Source organism: Eupeodes corollae, chromosome 3 (assembly GCF_945859685.1).
Source record: "Eupeodes corollae chromosome 3, idEupCoro1.1, whole genome shotgun sequence".
Classification (NCBI taxonomy): Eukaryota; Metazoa; Arthropoda; class Insecta; order Diptera; family Syrphidae; genus Eupeodes; species Eupeodes corollae.
Window position 1 is genome coordinate 63,676,231 of NC_079149.1, and position 19,971 is coordinate 63,696,201.

Below are 19,971 nucleotides of genomic sequence, written 5' to 3' on the forward strand. Positions count from 1 at the left end.
CAAAGTACAAAAAATGATACATTATAATACAGTTGAGAATTTTGAATTACTGATATCTGCAATGTTTTATGCAGTATTACATGGCGCATGTAAATATGTACATATTTAATGCGCAATTCTTGGTTATTTTATTTTATTTTATTTTATTTTATTTAATCATAAGATTCAATATCGATGAAAGTACAACAAAACGTGAAACGTCAAAAACATGCAAGAAATATTCTACCCACGCATTCCAAAAAATATTTATTTCTGTTAGATTTGTTCTTTCTTCCTTCGTGCCATACTAATTATTAGCTATGTAATTCTGGACTTTGCAGTCTGAAAAGGTAGTGAAATAAATAGAAATATCCGATTCTCACATGCTTTTTGACTTAAAAATAATAATTAATAGGCGTTAACAAGGTTCATTACCTTGTTAACGCCTATTAATTATTATTTTTTGCATAAAACCTACCAAAGCATAGCTTAGCTAAGTCTGCTATTACACGATGCATCACAACTCACGACTCACATGAGTGCGAAAAAGAAAGCAGCTGTGAGAAAATGAGATGCAAAAAATAAATTCCGTTGAGTCTCGGGCAAATTTTATAGTAGACTCAGTTTGACGTTTCTTTTTAACATCGAATTTTTAACTACACATATTTTAATAAATTTTCGGAATCCATTTCCAAAATTATATTTATTTTGTTTTATAAATTTTATTCAACTTCAAAAACTATCGACAAATTAAAGCCTACGAGAAGGAGCATTCAAAACAAAATAACAATGAGGGATGGAGCACGAGTCATCGTGTAATAGCCTCACCTAATACAAATTTATAAGGAAAGTCAAAATTAAGTCGTGAGTCAACATGTTATAGGGGATTAAGCATTTTTTAAATGGATATATTTAAATATACTGAAATATTATTAAAAATTAAATTTAAACTGATATAAAATTACAGAAAAAAGTAAGAAATAAAGCGTTAGCATTTGTAGCCATCAGAATACTGAAATATTATTTGTATATCCATTCCATAGCGCAGCTAATGTGTAATGACCTTAAATACCAGTCGTTGATGTAAGACAAAACGAACATACCTAATATAATAATCTTGGCAGCACTTGTTTTGATAGAAAATACAAAGGCGAAAACGAATTGAATCGGGACGACGACGGCGACGGCAATCAAAGGCAAACGCAAACCGCAAAGGGCAAGGCGCAAATCAAAAGCCAAAAGGAAGAAAATATTTTAAAGTACGCTAAAAGTTTTTGCAAAAATTATTTTCATCTGATTGTGTGCATAAACTTGTTGTTAAAATGGATCAAATCGGTCCAGAATTGCTAACCAAAATCTTAACCATCGAAGAATTGGGTAAGACCCCCAAAGATGTACAAGAAAAAATTAATAAATATTTTGAGGAGATATTCGATGAATTCCTCACAACCAAGGCTGTCGGGGAAACTTCCAGGAATACTGTGGGTAAGTTCTAAATAGCATGGTTGAAAATTATTAACATTCGTTCAGTAATAACTTAAATATAGCTAGTTTAAGTATATTAACTAAATGAGAATAAAGAATTAAACAAATATGCATCGTTGTTATTAATATTTAAGACATCACCACCACATTATTTGTATCAATGCAGAAAGAAGACGCCATGCCGGCAAATTTCAATACCTAATGAAATTTCTTTTACAAAAGTTCCAATTACATATTATTGAGATTGAAAAATTCAATAGGGTAGAAAAATGAAGTTAAAGCTAGCCGGATTTCATGGAAGCAAACTTACTTCGCATGGATAGTTCGCACTGTGTTTTAAAACTAGTTTTTCATTTGACTTGAGTACAAATGTAATGTAGGTATGTACATACAAAAGAAGAAAACTTGCATTATAATTTACATTACTTACATCAAAATCAGCAAATCTCTAAAACAGTTTAGAGACTTAAAATGTTAAATAATGAGTTTTAAACAGCTAAAGATAATATCAAACTTGTAGATATACTTTTAAAAAAGGAACATTATATCAAACTACTGTCTTAATTCTAAATAAATCTTCTTCACAAAAAAAAATCGGGATAGGAACAGTGTATCAATTTCATATTCGTACCCCTTCTATTAAAACTTTGAATATTCTCCTGATGCAGGTTAAGTGTTTATTCATGGTTAATATATTTTATCAAGTTTTCTCAGTTGGTAAAAATCATTTAGGTACTAAGTAAATGCTAAAATGATAAAATTTACTGTAAAACTAGATCAATTTCGTATTCGCACGCTTAGTTCTAAGTTGCCAAGGATCTTCAATTCCCCTTGCATTTTCAAGCAAATGTGTTTTGTCAATTCATGTGCTATCATTTATTTAAAGTATTCTAAAGTTATTTAGAATTTTTAAGAGCGTTTTAGACAATTTGTCTCATAATTTAACAACTATGGCAAGAAAGCAAGTGAAACCTCTAAAGAACTTCGTGAAATCATCGTAAAATACCACAAAGAAGGTAAATCTTATAAACAGATTTCATCTTCAGTTAATCAAGCTAAATCAGCGGTTTAAACTATTGTTAACCGGTTTATCAAGGAAAAAAGGATTGAAAACTTGCCTCGCAATACGACAAGAAGTATTTTCAACACGCAGGACGAGGAGATAATTGTGCGTAAAATAAATAAAAATCAAAAGATAAGTGGACAAAAATTGGCACAGAATCTTCGCAAATCCCTGGAAAAACAATTTTTCAATGAAACGTTGCGGATTTCTATACGGAAACATGGTTTTAACGAAAGAGTATCTCGCAAAAAACCATTCATTAGTCAAGACTTTGACTTCTGGAAAACTGTTATTTTCACAGATGTGTCAAAGTTCAATGCAGACAATTGATTTGGCGTAAGCAGAATACCTTCCGCAAAACACTCTAGGAACCGTTTAACATTACGGGAGCAATGAGATCCACACCAACTGCGGGATTGGAAGTTATGCTCAATCTAATTCCCTAATTAGACCTCCTTGTTCAAGAATCTGCGGCGAAAACTGCCCTGAGACTTAGTCAAACTAAAGTCTGGATATCAATGATGGCGATACCACTAGCTGATATCACCTTTTACATTGAAAGCCAAGCGGCAATAAAAGCGATTACTGCAACTGAGGTAAAATCAAAGCTTGTTTCATGCTGCCGCGAAGAGCTTAAGGTTCTTGGCGCACAGCACACCATCAGACTCTGCTGGGTCCCAGGCCACAGCTATATACTAGGCAACGGGAAAGCCGATGAATTTGCAAGATTAGGGTCAATGCTAGACGTAAGCCAAGCTCAGCTGGTTAGCACCCCTACATGTTATTATTTTAAACAGGAAATCTCAAAAAGAATAACTATCAAGGCCGATGAAAGGTGGAACCTTCTTGACACCTGCGGCACTACAAGAAAGATGTGGCCCTGTTTTAATAAACAAAGAACGGAAAGAGTGATGCAGCTACACAAGGGATCACTTCGTTCTCTTGTGAGCATAATCACCGGACTTGGTCAAAGCCTCTAAATGGCTTGACTAACTGAACACATAGGTTTTTCTTATTAGCTTGAGTATCAATACTCACGGGTATCACAATGGATCTGTATTTATCTTAGTGTGACGGTAAAGACATCAACTGTTAGCCCCTCAACGTAACCTTACCTAACATGGTGGTGGGTCGGTAATGGTGTGGGGTTGTTTTTCAGCAGCTGGAGTTGGGAAACTGCACATAATTGAAGGAATTATGGATTAAAAGATCTACATCCTAATATCCTGAAGAGGAATTTAAAAGATAGTGCTGCACAAATGGGTCTAGAAACCAACTTTACTTTTTATCAGGATAACGTCCCCAAGCATAATGCGAATGCAACCCGAATGTGGCTTCTTTAATTGCAGTAAGGTTTTGGAAGTTTTTTCTTTTCATTAAATTTTTCAAGAAAAATTAATTGTACGAGCTATAGAAATTCTATAAAGTATACCAACGATGAACTAACTTAATTTGCACTTTGTTATTACTTTTGTATCTAAAGTCATTTTGGATAAGGAAAACATTCAAACTTTTTATTGAAGGGGTACAAATATGAAATTGATACACTGTAGGTAGAAAATACTAGAAGTCTCTTTTAAAAAAATTATTACATACTGAGTTGCTTTTGTTAAGAAGTTAAGGACGATTTTGTTTGAGTAAACTTTGAAATTTCAACTTCGTACATGTACTTAAATTAATCAATTAAAGTTTTGTACTTAGCGATAAAATCTAGAGCTAAATTAACTCCAAATATTTGCAGGAGGGTGTTTTGGTGTCGTTAAACAAGACAAACAAAATCAGCCAAAAAGGGCTTGAATTTTAGAGGAATTTTTATTGGCATTCAAAACTTCGGAGGGAAAAGCTATACAAACAAAATATGTTTTCTTATATGTTCTCTGATAAAATGATTAAAATAAAGTCGAGTGCTGGTATTATAGAAGTTGGGCACAAGTGGACGTTGGTTATAGGTAAGATAGCTATAAAATAAAGAGAATTATAGAAGAACTTCTAAACCAGCACTTGGGTTTGCTTAGTCGATACAAGAAATGTTTCACACCTTCTTCTTTGTCCCAATCTTGAGTATAACTCCCATCTCTTAACTGGTGCTCCTGCTACTAACTTAAGTCTCTTAGACGTTATTTTAACAGTTTATACTCTAGAAATATAGCCATCTTCTTGGAATGTTTATCAGTATACCTTCAAGTCCAACTTCGGTCGTACTTTTAAATACAGAGTTTCGTTCTTTAGCCGTACTACGAGAATAAGGTATGCTTTACCACACTCTTTCTTTCCTAGTCATTGCAATGTTCAGGAATTTAAAAACAATGTGCACTGAAATCTCCTCACAAACCTCTCCTTTTCCTAGTGCTCGCTCGTGTATCTGCATAATAAGTAGACAAATCCCATGGAAATATTTCCCTTTTCCCTTCTCTCTCATTCTAAATAAAAAATTCCCGTGGATTTTGTTCCCTTTTCAATTTCCCTTATTCTAAACAAGTTCGAAAATGGGAAAAAATACTCCGGGAAAAAGTAGCTATTCTAAACATAAAAAAAGGGAAAATACGAATTCATTTGGCGCGAGTTTTTTCTTTTTTTGCAATAATAATTGATAACATTTCAAATGTGTTAAGGTCAAAAACAACAAACAAGGGTAAGCTTCAAATGCTTTTAAATTTGATGGAGGCTCAACGCGATATTGCGTGTGGCTTCCACAAGAAAACAAAGGAGGAAGTGGCATTGTTTTGGCAAATGGTGGAAAATGAGCTGAATTGGTGTGGACCACAAAAAAACACTAACGGAATGGAAAAAGTAAACATTTAAACAAAAATTCAGTAGATTTATTTTTATTAACATACATATATAGATATGTATTTACATGTACAAATATATGTAATCGTACGTTTGGAGAGATCAGAAAAAATATGTTCGATCAAAGGCGGCTTCGAACTTGAAAATAAGGAATGGGACCAAATGGTGGTGGTGGACCAAATAAGAAACAACCTTTTTCGGACTACAAACAGGCCATCCATGTTTTGATTGGAATGAAAGAGTCCGTAGGAGGTGTTCCTGCAACATTTCCTCTCCATTCCCAACGGAATTTCTTGCTGAATAATACCTCCTATCTTTGGAAATCGAAAATGTCCAGGCAAAAGCAACGCCAATAAATATTCCACAAATATATTCTCGACCGCAAGCAAGTACAAGTACTCACAAAAATACTGCCTCTGAAGCTGCCATTTAAATACTCAAAATAGAACTATAACGTGCATAGGCACGTTATAGTTTTAGAAAATAGATTCCAAATGAAAGAATCATGACACGCGCCTGGATGGGAGGCATCAACGTATTGAATTCTTAGTTGATCATCACAAACTAGCATAACGTTTAGCCTGTATGTTCCCTTTTCGTTATAAAATAAATGTTAACAACAGTTTACATTGCCCCAATGATCCGAACGTGCGTTCTATCAACGCACCCTACAGTGCCAGGGAAGTTATGTTTTGAGTAGAAGGCCAGCGCAGCTCTTCTTTTTTCTGCAGCCGTTTGGCATACTTTAACCCATTCTGGACATAGTTGCTCCTCCAAAACGTTTAAGACTTCGGCAAGCACTTGGCTAAAACTAGGTTGGGCCAGTCCAACATTGTAGTATTTTCCCACCCCCCTTTGGTTCACTTAATTTTGTTATTGGTGGAATCGCAAAACTTTTTTTAGCTGGATCACAGGACCTAGAGAGAATATCCAGCAAATACTTGAAGACAACCTTGTTAACTATATAATACGTTTGAAACCTAAGAATCAAGTTGTTTAATGAAACTAGAAAAACAAATTAAGAATAAATCTTTGTGAATTTACAAGTACTTACAACCATTGAGGCAACTCCAGAGGGTTCGAACTGTCCCTCAAGGATCTTCTAACAACCCTTGGGCTTTGATGTTCTTCTAAGTCCTCTCCAAACAAGATTCTTGCTGCAATACTAAACCTTTTTTCATTTAATTTACTTATATATGCATTTATTTGTGCATAAATACCAATTTCAAAACGTTTGTTTTCCTTTTCTGAAACTTTTGTACACCTACATTCTTGTGTCAAATACTTCGGAACAGCTGTTTCGAACATACAAACTTTTCATTCCCGAGTTCGAAGTCATATATATATAAATATTGCATATAAACTTAAATACAATTGATATATATCCAGGATCTCAAAGAAAATTAATAGTAAAATGGGAATGTCAATTAAATATCCTTTGAAAATGTGGGTCAGTATCAGATGACATATAGAGCTTTATATGCTTTCTTTGAACGCTAATTTAGACCTAAACAAATAAAGTTAATTTTTCTTATGTTATTAATTTGGAACTTTGATAATTTGTACTTACATATGAACAAATATTGTTTAATGAAAGGGTAATGAATCAGTTGAATGTGAAAATATGAGTCTGCTTTTTTCACACATTAGGTGGACTTGACTTAATAGAGAGGGACATTTTTTTCTTTACTGTAAAAACTTGCCTTTCCTTGAAGTCCTTTCTGTCGTGTGAACCTTCCAATTCTAGTCTTTATGAAACGTCAATTTATAACTAGCGTCCCTTACAAAATTATATTAAAACCAAATAAATTAAACTGGCGAGCAGCTCGTAAAATGTAAGGGGGCCCAGTGACTTACAAATCTCTACAATCATGGGCGCGAGGGTTTGAGTGAACTTACATTTTTTATGTCACATCATCATCAAATTTACTTACATGTCCATCCTTTTTTATTGTATATAATATTTATCTAAAAAAAAAAACATTTTGAATTTATTTTTTCCAAGATGAAATTCGGACTAATTGCGAAAAGAAAGTCGAGGATTTAACATCACAACTTCAAGACTATGAATTAAAATTAAAAAATTCTGAAAGAAATGTCGTCGAGCTACGAAAGCAAATGGACACGTATTCGGCCGAAAGGACTAACTTAATGGAACTGACAAATAAATACGAAACTGAGTTATCAACAACTCGTCGCGAAAAAAACAGTATTAAAGACGAGCGTGATGCGCTATTCAAATCAATAGAAAGGCAGAATTCAGAGTTAGAACGCATGCAACAAGAACTAAGATCATGTCAAAAACAATTGAAAGCGGCTATCAATAGTAAGTGTGAAGCTTTGGCACGCGTTGATGAAATAGAAAGCAAAGAAGCCGCATTAAATTTCAAAGAGAAACGCATGGAACAAGAACGCTCGATACTTACAAACCAAGTCCAAACACTGTCTCATGATCTAAATCGGAATATTTCGGAACTTCAAAACATTCGCAGGGAGAATACAATAAGAAACATGCAATTAGAGACAAGACTTAACGAGAAAATGGAAGAATTGAAAATTGCTCATACACAGTGCGCCCACTACAAAGAAACTATTGACAGTTTGACCGCCAACTCTCAAGAACTATCGGCTAAAATGCTTGCGCAGAGTGAAGAAGCCAACAAAATGATGGAGTTCTACAAGAAGGAGCTTCAAGCCAAAACAAAGCTCTCCGAACTCTATAAGGCGAACTCAGAAGAGCGAGCTATGGAAAGCAACGAAATGGGACAAGCTATTACGGATTTGAAGAGGATGTTGGCCGAAGCAAGCGACCAATATGGGGAGCTCGAAACCAATTTGAAATCAATAACAATGAAGCACGAAGAAGAAATGGAAGAGAAAAACAAAACTATTGATGCGCTTAAAGCCGAAATCCTACATGCTAATGATTTGCTTAAGGAAGTTCAAAGTGAAAACATGGAAAATGCAATTGAAAAATTGGCACCTTCTGCAGCTGTAGCAAGTCGTCTCATAAAATCTGACATGACACTTACTGAACTCTATTCGCTCTACGTCAAAGCCACTGAAGACAGCGAGCTCCAAAAGCGCGAGAATAACCGATTGAATCTTCAAATGAAGACAATCCTTCATGAGCTTGAAGAACGAGCACCTCAAATCAAGAAGCAGGAAATTGAATACGAAAAACTAATTGAAGCTAATAACATCTTGGCGGCTAAGCTCGATGAACTTATAGTGAGAAGAACTGACAACCAACAGGAAATGGAAGAAGCCCAAACTAAGATAAGCCACCTAGAACGTGAAAACAAAAAACTTAAACACTCCCAGAGCGATTTAAGTCGGCAAGTTTGCTACCTGCTAAAGGAAATCGAACAGGTTAGTATTCTGCAAGTTTTCGTGTGTCTATCTTTTATACAATCAAATGTTTTTCTTTTTTAGAATCGTTGCGGTTATACTTCGGAGAACCAACAACAACTTAGCCACAACTTATCAACTGACGAGGTTATATCCAAAAAGCTTGTAACATTCTCAAACATAACAGAATTGCATGAAAACAATCAGAAGTTGCTTTTGCTGGTACGCGATCTAAGTGACAAACTGGAAGAAATTGAGAATTTGAAACAGCAAATAAGCGAAGCGTCTTACAAGGAAAAAATAGAAAACTACACCAAGAAGATGCAAAGCATGCAAGAATCATTACAGAACCAAACAAAAATGCTAAACACCTGCATGGCTAAATGCGAACGCTACAAACGCTTGTACTTCGAGGCATTCACCAAAAATGCAAACAACTCGTCCAAAATCCGATCCGAAGACACTGATGAAAGTATGGAAATGGACGGAAGTAACACTGCTGCCCAAAATACCACCAATGATAAGGAAGCATCGGAAAAAGACAAAAAAATACTTGAACTAGAGAATCAGTTAGCTGAAGTAAAGAAACAAGCACAATCCTTTAAGGAGCAATATGAATACTATACTCAAGAAAAAAAGAACAATGAAAAAATCTTAAATGATCAATTTGATTCTATGCGTACGGAAGTTCGTGAATTGACAGCAACTAATTGCAAACTTATGTCGACAGTTGAATACAATAAGGAGTTGCTCAAGATCCAACAGAAGAACATCAGTACGTACAAACAACAAATTGCTGCTCTTGAAGATAGGAACAAAAACTATGAAAACACAAATATAAAGCATGAGCAAACAACTTTATACTTGAAGGATGAAATTATGAAAGCTCAGAAGAGTCTGTCGGCAGCTGAGTCGGAGCTTAACCATCTGCGGCAAGAAACGCGCCTTCTTAAAGATGCTGCTTCGCGTTTGCAGTCCGAGAAGGAGGGCTACCATCGTGAGAGGCAAAATCAACACCTGCTTCTGAATAACTTGGAAATGATCAAAGCCAGTTTCGAACGATCTGAAATGGAGGGCAAGGCTCGTTTGGAATCGCGATTAGATGAAACACAACGAGAACTATCAGCACAACGTCGCCGTTACCAAGAGGAGCAAGATCGTTTCAGAGAACTTGCCGCTGACATGAAGCGACAAACTGAAACGGCTAAGGAAAGAATGGAAGAAGAAAGTCGAGTTGCCGAACAGCTTAGACAGGAAATGCTCTCGTTGCGCAATGAATTAAAGACAAAATCACTTCAGATCGACGAACTCAGCAAGAAACTCCAAGAAAGTCTGGCACCAACTAAAGACGACAATCCAATTGCAGTTGCTAACAAGAAAATACGTGAGTTGGAGATGAGAAATGAAGAGTGCAAACTTGAAATTCAGTTCCTCAGCAGTGAATTAGCCAAATCTAAGGAACACGCCGAACAATATTTCAAAATATCTGAGAGCGCTGAAAAAGAAATAAAGAATCTTGATCAACTTCATAACGAGTATGTTGTCAAAGCCGAAGCCGAAATAAAGGCATTAAAACAAACCGAAGCAGACTTGAGGTCACGCATTGAAGAACTTGAAACTGAAATTCAATTGCAAACTGTTACAGAAGCACAAAACAGTGGCAGTGCAAGGCCAGTTCAATTGCAGAAAACTCAAGATGAACTTAAGGAAACTCTTCAAAAATTGAACGAATGTAATCGGGAATTGAGAAATGTTCGATCTGAATACAATAGTTTGTCTGAGTCTTTGAATTCGGTTGAGCAGAAATATGCAAATGAAATGGTTCTACACTCGGCAGATATCCAAGAATTGTCTAAAGTTAAAAGTGAACTATTAAAGGTAAGTCACTTGATATTATTTTAAGTAAATATGAGATAAGTAAATTGTCAGGTTATAAAAATTTTTGGACATTTAGGAAACAACAATTCTATAAATCCCTTATTCAACTCCTGAGGAGATATTCCACACGGTTTTTGGGACATACCCATTGATTTTCTAGAGCATATTGTTTCGCCTAGTTTTTTTTTGAGCAAGTGTTAAAATACAGTACTGTGCAAAACTTTTGCAACTATCATCGCCAATCAAAAAATCGAACATTCGTTCAAAGTTGTTCCAATGAAATTATTTGTATTGCTCTAGATTTTTGTATGTGTCACCTTATCGTTTATAATCTAAAACACTGATCCACAAGCAAATTCTACAAATGAACTGCTTTTACCAAAACAATAACGATTCAGCTGTGCAAAACATTTGCAACTAGTGGCCAATTCTCCTTTCGTCCCATTTTGATAACGGTTAGTCTGATTTATTTTAAGGTTTGTAGGTTTATACGTGTAGCTTGATTTGTTTAGTTAGTTTTAGCCGGGACTTTTATCGATACAACGGTTTTTAAGATAAATTCTTTTTAAATTGAAAACAAAAAAGATTTTGTTTTAAAAATGGGGGAAAAAAATATTATTAAATAAAATCCAAAATTTTTAATGCTTTTAAAAAAGAAGCACCACAAAAACAAATTTCAAAGAAATATTCCATTCAAAAATAAAATCAAAGGAAAGGTGTTATGCCATCATAGAGGAGTAAGGCCTCAAACCACCACAGCAAAAGAGATTAAAAAACAAATTTTTTACGAAGAAAGTCCACGGAATCATCCAAGGAAGCTAAAATTGAACTTAGGTTACCCATTGACTATCAACTATCAGACACTGCAAACTGCAGGCCGGATTGCGTTGTTTTCAAATAGCAAAAGAGTCATTTATTTAAAAAAAAATGTGAAAGCTCGTTTGGCTTTTCCAAAATTCATCTCAATTGGAGTCCCCAAAATGGGAAACGGTCTTATTTTCTGACTAATCAAAGTTCAATATGCAGGGATCGGGTGGAAAGCAACATGTCAGAGGCCGAGAGGTGAGAGGCTAAATCCAAAATACACTAAAGGGCCTTGGGCTGATTCTTTGGCCAAGGATCCGGGCCAATTCGGCAAGTGGGGGCCATAATGAAGTCTGAAGACTATGTATAAATCCTTTTTAACACCATGCTGCCTTATGCTTATTGGAAAATGGACGTTTCAACACGACAATGATCCCAAACACAAGTCGAAGTTGGCCACAAAGTGGATTGCAGAAAAAAAGATTGAGGTTTTACCAAGGCCAGCCCAATACTCAGACCTAGACCCAATAGAGAACCTGTGGGATATTGTGAAAAGAAGAATTGTGAGCAACATTCTTAAGCACAAAAGTGACATATTCATTAGAATTCAGAGGCAGTGGAATGACATTTCATAAACGGTTATTAATAACCCTATAGCTTAAATGCCCAGAAGATATACGGCCGGTATAAAAAATAAAGGGTATGCAATTAACATTTCCCTGCCGTGAAGTAAGAAAATAGTTTGAAATTTAGTTGTAAAATCTAAGTTCCAAATGTTTTGCACTGCAATTTTACAACAATTATAAAGCTTTATCAAAAGAGTTTAGAAAACTAAAGAAAGAATTTTGTCCTTTGATTTTCTAAACAATTTTTTTTAAAGAAAAAATGTTGGAGGTTGTAGTTGCAAATATTTTGCACAGTACTGTATGTGAATAAATCTTTTTTACAAATAAATTTTATTTATATTATCTAACAAAGCCCCTTTCTCCCGGTATGTCACAATGATTTTGTGTACGAGATTTTGCACAGAATCCATTGTATCTGGCACAACACCTGATTTTGGAAGAACTTCGTCGTTCAACGAGGGTAGTCCAGGATTAAATTTGTTATTTAAAATTAACTAGAGCTTGAAGATAGAACATTAATAACAAAAAAAAAAACTTACTGAATTAAAAAAAAAAAAAACTTTTCTCAAAACCAAAACAGCTTGAAGATAGCTAAGTTCGTCATTGTAGGGTTTGCCCATGTCCAATAATCATACTTTGTTTGAAATGAATTCTATTATAGCAAAAATTAATATAATGGAAGACATATAATTATTTGTTTTGATTTATTCATTCAAAAAATGGATATCTAGTCTATGATTCGTGGAAAACCCGTTTTAAAAATTAAAAAAACCGAATGTGAAAACCTTCTTGGCAGTGGTCTAGTCACTGATGAAGCATCGGTTCCCATTGATCAACAAAATTAAGCATCAGAAACCCAAATACCGACCTCCCATTTTCGTTCAAATTTAGCAACATAATAAATACAAATTCCAACAGTGTGAGTGTTAAAAAAGAGATGTCGATGTAAATTGGTTTTGAATCCTTAAACATTGTAATGACTGTGAAAGACAGAGTGTTGTTAGGCTTTCCACGTTCGCGTAGTACGGACCGAAAGGCTTCGATGCATACGGGACCGTAGATCACACGAAGAACTTTTCTCTCGAACCGACCCAAGGTGCTTTCATCCGCCTTTTGTCATAGTCCATGCTTCTGCACCGTATAGCAGGACGGGGGTCTTATATAGAAACACTTTGGTCCCTCGAGAGAGGACTTTACCACTCAATTGCTTCCTTAGTACAAAGAAACAGTGGTTAGCAAGAGTTATTCTGCGTTTGATCTCAGCGCTGATGTTGTTTTTTGCGTTTACAGCTGAGCCTTGGTAGACGAAGTCCTTGACTAATTTAAAGTTTCGTCTGTCGATAGTGATGTTTTGACCAAGACGTCGGTGTTGTATGTCCTTTCTTGACGACATCATGTACATTTTATTGCCCTCATTAATCGTTAAACCCATTTTTGCCTCCTCTGCCTCAATACTCACAAAAGCCCCATTGACATCACGCTGAGTTCTTTCGATTATGTCAATGTCATCAGCATAAGCTAGTAATTGGACAGACTTTTGAATAGTGCCTCTAGTGTTGACGTGTGACTCTGCACTATTCTTTCAAGCACGATGTTAAAAAATCACATGACAGCGAAAGGTTCTGTTAAGTTATTTCCAACCTTTATGCCAAAACTAGATATGGCTCTATACAGCTCGTCCCTGTAGATGCTATCATATGCGGCCTTGAAATCGATGAAAAGATGGTGGGTGTCGATTTGGTGTTTTTGGGGTTTTTCCAGGATCTGCCGTAATGTGAATATTTGATCGACTGTGGACTTTCCTGGTCTAAAACCACACTGATAAGGACCTATCAGGTTGTTGACGATGGACTTTAGACGTTCACATATTACGTCAGAGAAGATTTTATAGGCGATGTTAAGTAGACTGATTCCTCTATAGTTGCTGCAGTTTAGAGGGTCTCCTTTTTTGGGATCGGGCAAACAATACTGAGGTTCCATTCATCAGGCATGCTTTCTTCCGACCATATCTTACAGATAAGTTGGTGCATGCTCCTAACCAACTTATCCCCAGCTGCTTTAAAGAGCTCGACATTCAAGCCATCCGCTCCAGCTGCTTTATTAGACTTCATCTTAGATATGGCAATCTTTACTCCCTCTAAGTCGGGAGGACGGGATTGTTGGCTTTCTTCGTATATGTTGAATGGATCATCCTGCCTGACAGCGGAATTCGGTTCGTCGTCGCCGTTATACAGTCTGCAGAAGTGGTCTTTCCATGTCCTCGGCATTGACTTTCGTCTTTGCAGCCTTCGGTTCTAGGTTTATATACCTGTGAATTTCGTTTCACCTGTTCATAAAACTTTCGAAACCCATCACTAGTAATTTACGCGGTGATCTTGGGGCGCCTTACCTTTTCCCATCGGATCCAAATAAATTTATCTTTGTCTCATCTGACCACAAGACATTTTTCCGATTTGGAAGCATTGAATTCGCCTTCGCAAAAGTGATTCGATTTTTAATATTTATTTAGCTGAGCAGTGGACTTTCCTTGCAAAATGCGCCCTCAAGTCCATTTCTATAAGATTATTTCTAATCGTACGGCTTGTGACTAGAGTGAATGGATTCCTCTTCCATTATCGTATCAATAAAACATCGAACCTGTTTGGAGGTTGCCCGCGTTCTGCGCGCACAAACACGAGGTCAATGACCAATAAGGATTATTTATTGCAACGGCCGTTTTCGAGGTTTCATACACAGTGGGCACATGAGTTAATATTCGCTGCAAAAGCAATAATGTTGCCGGATCAGTAAAAATAAAATTCGTTTCTATTATTTTTTTCCATCCCTGTATCTTATTCCGTTTTTGATTGTCATTTATCGCAATCACCTTAGACGATCCCACCATTGGATATTGATATTGCTTATAATACTTTAAAAAAGCTGATATTTGTATGCAATAAATCGTTGTATTTGTATGCAATAAATCGTTGTGCCTCCTCTCCAGCTTTAATGCTAAGGAAGTATGAATTGTTTTAGAAAACGTGATAGGAAGATAACCTACAATAGAATAAAGATGACACAATTTGCTATCTCCAAAGTTAATGATTGTATGTTTATTGAGATCTTCAAACCAATAAACCTAGTTTCAGGATTATTTGACTAGTTATGTAAAACTGCATTGATGCAAAGATCCTCATTTTCGTTAAATCAATTTCCTGCGCTGTTACCTTAGTTTAAAGAATTTTTTTCAAACATTTCAATTGTTCTTTCGAATCCATTCCTTCTAAAGTCTAAGTCTATCTTTTCAATAAATAAGGTTATTATGTGTAGCATAAAAGTTCATCTTTTTGGATAATAAACTTTCAAATAAAAACACCTCACTTATACAAAATTCTATCTATAAGCTGTATCTTACGTTTTAGAACTTAAAACAAGTACTTTGGGACCTTGTTATTTTATGTAGTGTTTTTTTTTTTAACTCGCTTGACACTGAATTTTGTTTTTTTCTTTTAATATAGATTCGTGAACAAATCTCTAGCTTGCAAGAAGGACGTGATACAGCTGTCAACGAACTGAATGAGAACAGGAAAACATTGGAGGAAACTAGACGCCTCCTACAAACAGAGAAAGAGGGATTGGAAAGCCGATTGGCAGATTTAGATTCCCAAAATGCTTCGCTTCACAATCAAATACAAGCACTTACCTCTAAGCTTTCGGTTATAAGTAGCTCTAACGTTCACACTACAACAAATGACTCCCTTAATGAATCCTCCGACATAAACAAGTCCATAGCCGAAGAGGACATTAAGAACAATGACCAGTTGTTACAAATTATAAAATATCTACGCAAGGAGAAAGATATTGCTGTTGCCAAATTTGATATTCTCAAATCTGAAAATGTTCGTCTTGTGTCTGAGTACACGATTTCTCAAAAGAAAATTGACGAACTTAACGGATTCCTTAATCAAGAACGTTCAAAATCCGAAACAAGTTCTGCTACAGCAACACGACACGAAGAAATTCTCCGCAAAATCGAAACACTCAATGCTATTACAGATAGCAACCGAATCCTTCGCGAGGAGCGAGATACACTATCTGCTCGGGTAAAAGAACTCAGCGATCGTACGGGTAAAATTGAGGATGAACTGTTCCCACTGCAAAAACAAAATCACGAGCTATCCTCGAAAATTGAGGAACTCTCAACAGAGAACAATTCCCTTCGCACTGAAGCCATTAAATGGAGACAGAGAGCTAACGTTCTGATAGAGAAGAACAATAAGAATCCGGAGGAATTCAAGCGTCTACAAATAGAGAGAGAAAATCTTGCCAAAATGCTGACATCTGAAAAGGAAATTTTGAAACAGGTTAATGAAGAACTCAATCAAATTAAAACCGAAAAGGTTAAGATGGAAGTGGAAATAGCTAATCTTGGACGTCAACTAACAACCGTCAACGAGGAGAAGAAAAAACTCACGGACGATTTTAACTTGCTTAAGCAACAAAATTCACGTCTAACCCAAGAAGTAATGGAATTGAAGAACCAACTATTGCAAAAGGAAGAAACCATGCAAAAAATTACAGAAGATCTGGAATCTAAAGACGCTCAACTTGTCGATTCGAAGAATAAAGAAATTCAGATCAGGAAAATTGCTAAACGCTACAAGGACTCTTTCATTGAGCTTTCCAACAAGCAAGCTGCCTCAACGGAAGTTAATGCAGGTGGAGATAATTTGAACGCAGGAGCTAATCCCGGAGAAAGCGGAACCTCAAACAAGGCTGACAATGAGAAGGAGCTAAAGGAAACAATAGAACAACTGAATTCGGTTATCAAAACTATTCAGGAAGAAAATGAAAAGATGCGAAAGGACAATGAAGAATTGAGATCTTCTGTAGAAAAGGACGAGAGAGGCAAACTCTTACTGAGAGAAGCCAAGTCCAGAATTATGAGTCTTACCGAATCGAAGAACTTGGTTTCACAAGAGCTGGCTCAAACCAAGACCAAGCTTCAAAATCTCAAACAGTCAACTGAAGACCATGATACTATACTTGCAGGCATCAAAACTCAATACGATGAAAAACTCAGTCGTCTCGAAAAAGACTTGCTTGAGCAAACAGCTGGCAATAAGGAAGCCATCGCCAGATTGACTCGCGAAAACGAATCGCTTCTGGTGCGTATAAGTCAGTTAAACAGACAACTCGGCTTGCAGCAATCGGCAAAGCCGTCCACAAGCTCAAGTGCGATATCCGATAAAGGCTGCATTTCAGAATCATCACCACGAACAGCAAACGTGAAGCCAATGTCTGGTTCAAGTAGTCAACAATCCGCTACAGTTACGCCATGGAGGGGTGGTGACACTCCATTAGCCAGCATTCGGCCGATCTCTGTTCAGAATAGCAGAACTGCAGCTATTCTTCCAACAAGTCAAAACAGCACTATAAGTGTGGGTCAAGGTTCGGCTTCGGGCAGTAACACAGCTTTGGTGCCCCCGCAGCAGCAGGTTCATACAACTGGAAGCAACGTCGAATCGATGTCGTCTTCACCTACCAGTTCGCACACCGATTACATGCCATCTACAAGCACAGCAGCCGTGGCTGTTGCTGCGGTGCCACCGATGGGAGCTTCCGCCGCCGAGTGCTCTCAGGAAGCCGAAAGCGTTCCATTGCAGACTAACGATTCGCAGGTGATGGTAAGTGGTGGACAGCAACAAGTTGTTGCCTTGGTATCTCCTCGAGTGGAAGGATCTCAAAACGCCCCAGTTGCAATTCAAAGCCAACAAGAGCCGAACAACCAGCCTAGCACTTCGGGAACAACCAGTTCATCTCATGTTTCTATAAGTAGCCACAGGCATGCATCTTCCAGCAGCAACGTTACTACCACCCAAGCCAGTGGACATAAGAGACCAAGAGATATTGAAGGTGATAGCTCTACTAGTACTGCCGAGGATTGTGGTGAGAAATCAAAACCACTTAACAAAAGGACCCGCACCGGAGAGGCTATGGGTTCTCAGGTTGGTGTATCTGAATCTGGAGTTGATGTAGAATACCAAGTTCCCACATCTTCTCAAAGAGACCAAGAGGACGATATAGTAATTGTGGATTCGGAAGAAGACGAAGGAATGGTTGACGAGGGAAATGCTGAGGCAGATGATGGTCCAGCCGAAGATGGCGAAAACGAAGGTTATGAAGACTCATACGAACAAGATCAGGACATGGATGAGAACGAGTGCCCCGAAGTAGATGAGAGTAATATACAGGCTGACAACAATGAAGTTGAAATTGATGATTGTATGGATGCTCCTGTACAATGTACGTCTGAAAATCAAGCTGACCCTGATGCAGGTTCGAGTGTTAACCAAGATAACAACCAACAAAGTCAGGCCATTAGCAGTGGCAGTTGCGAACCGGCCAATGTCGCACAAGCTGTGTCCCGCAAGCAAACCACAACATTGTCCCGCCAACAAAAAGCAACGCTTATGATGTTGCAGCAAGGAATAGAAGGTGGCGAGTCTGCTGAAGAACCTAATACTCCTCAGTTCAGTGGACACAGATCAGACAGGTAAATTTCCTAATATAAATTAATTTAAGTTTAAAGTACAAAAGTTAACTTCTTTTAGTTGTAGTGAAAGCGTTAGCTCCCCACAAGGATCGAAATTTGTAGAAGAAGAGGGAGGAGAGGCAAAAAACGATTTAGCTGAAGATGCGGAGGGAGATGAATTTCTGGGAGAGAACTACGAAGAAAAAAAGGAAGATGAAACTGCAGAAGAGTCTGAGGAGGCAAAACACAGTGGTAGCTGCAGTGTGGTAGCAGCTGATGAAAGAGAACTCGAAACCGCCCAAGATGCATCAGTTTCTCATGATGTAGATTCAGCTGAAAGTAAGAACTTGTCCAAACGACGAATGAGGAATTTGTAGTAAACTAAATTTAATTCAATAGGTCGAGGAGGAGCCACGCAGTCTGGGTCAGAAATCCAACAAAACCAAATCGAAGGTACAGCTGCGGAAGATAGCGAAGGCGTTGACGCAGTCTCATCAGAAGGCGAAAAAGCTAACCTCGAAGAAGACTTAGAGGTATGTTTTATTTTTTATTTATCCCTTTTACATCTTATAAATCTCAATCCTATTATTTAATAAAGGAGGAAGGACGTGAAGCTGAAGCCTCAACATCGCCCTCCATTAACACAAGGTCCAAAACGACCAGAGGCAACGTGGCTACTAGAAGACCTAGAGGATATCAGAGAGGAGGTAGACCAACACCAATAGTTTGGCAAGGTTAATTCAAAAATATGTAATTTACCAGAGTCTAGAATGTGTTTGTGTTTTTTTTCTTTTTTTTTTAAATATATTTAGATCAGTCTGGAAGTCCCCGCAACGCATCACCCAACGTGCGAAACCAAGATCCAGGCAGTCCATCGCGTGGATTCCAAAATCAGCGTGCTCAAAGGGCGCGTCGTATGCGTCGCCCAAGCGGCATCAACTATGGAAACATGCGATATTCTTAAATAAGAGAACTACATTTTAACTTAATTATAAAAAAGTGATGCTATTTTCTTCCAAAATACTTATTCCATAAAACACTCAATCATGATTTCACTGGATATTTCTTGGGACAAAAACATAAAAAACAAAATAATATTAATGAATGTCAAATAAAATTACGGATGACTTATTGTAGAATTTTAACTTAAAATGCAAGGATGTTGTAACTAATTTTGCGTTCTCTATAGCTCATTATCATTATAGTTTTAAACAATCACACATCCCGTTGTTGTTTTTTCGTTTGCCGAGTGAGGTTTATTTGGTCTGGTAGAACGTAATAAACAATAATTTATTGTTAAGAACTATTCATAGTACTCTCGATCCTTTAATTCCATAAAAATTGTTTTGAATACTTTCATTAATAAATTAATTATTTGTAAGGTTATTTTTAATACATAGTATATTTATTCATACGCCGGTGGTCACTTGAATAAAGCTGTGTAAGAATTTTAATTGGTAAAATCTGTATCAAACCAAAAA

At 36.8% G+C, this 19,971-nt stretch overlaps 1 protein-coding gene across 2 annotated transcripts; it reads left to right on the forward strand.

Annotated features, from left to right (window-relative positions):
- Positions 1-1,151: 1,151 nt before the first annotated feature.
- LOC129949016 (nucleoprotein TPR) lies at positions 1,152-19,710 on the forward strand. Of its 2 annotated transcripts, none has more exons than XM_056060208.1 (8): positions 1,152-1,464; positions 7,323-8,689; positions 8,753-10,546; positions 15,474-18,511; positions 18,576-18,829; positions 18,890-19,023; positions 19,089-19,224; positions 19,303-19,710. In XM_056060208.1, exons 1-8 carry the CDS (start codon positions 1,302-1,304, stop codon positions 19,452-19,454), a joined length of 7,038 nt encoding a protein of 2,345 aa, XP_055916183.1. In that variant the 5' UTR covers positions 1,152-1,301; the 3' UTR covers positions 19,455-19,710. The 2 variants fall into 2 exon arrangements, with proteins under 2 accessions (XP_055916183.1, XP_055916182.1); XM_056060207.1 differs by having other exon boundaries at positions 1,153-1,464; positions 18,570-18,829.
- The last annotated feature ends 261 nt before the right edge of the window (positions 19,711-19,971 follow it).

Bases quoted from the DNA above. Each gene is read 5' to 3' on its own strand.
- LOC129949016 (XM_056060207.1), top strand. From the start codon at position 1,302: ATGGATCAAATCGGTCCAGAATTGCTAACCAAAATCTTAACCATCGAA. The intron at 18,512-18,569 runs GTAAATTTCCTA...AACTTCTTTTAG, and splicing joins AGTGGACACAGATCAGACAG to TTGTAGTGAAAGCGTTAGCT. The intron at 19,024-19,088 runs GTATGTTTTATT...TATTTAATAAAG, and splicing joins ACCTCGAAGAAGACTTAGAG to GAGGAAGGACGTGAAGCTGA.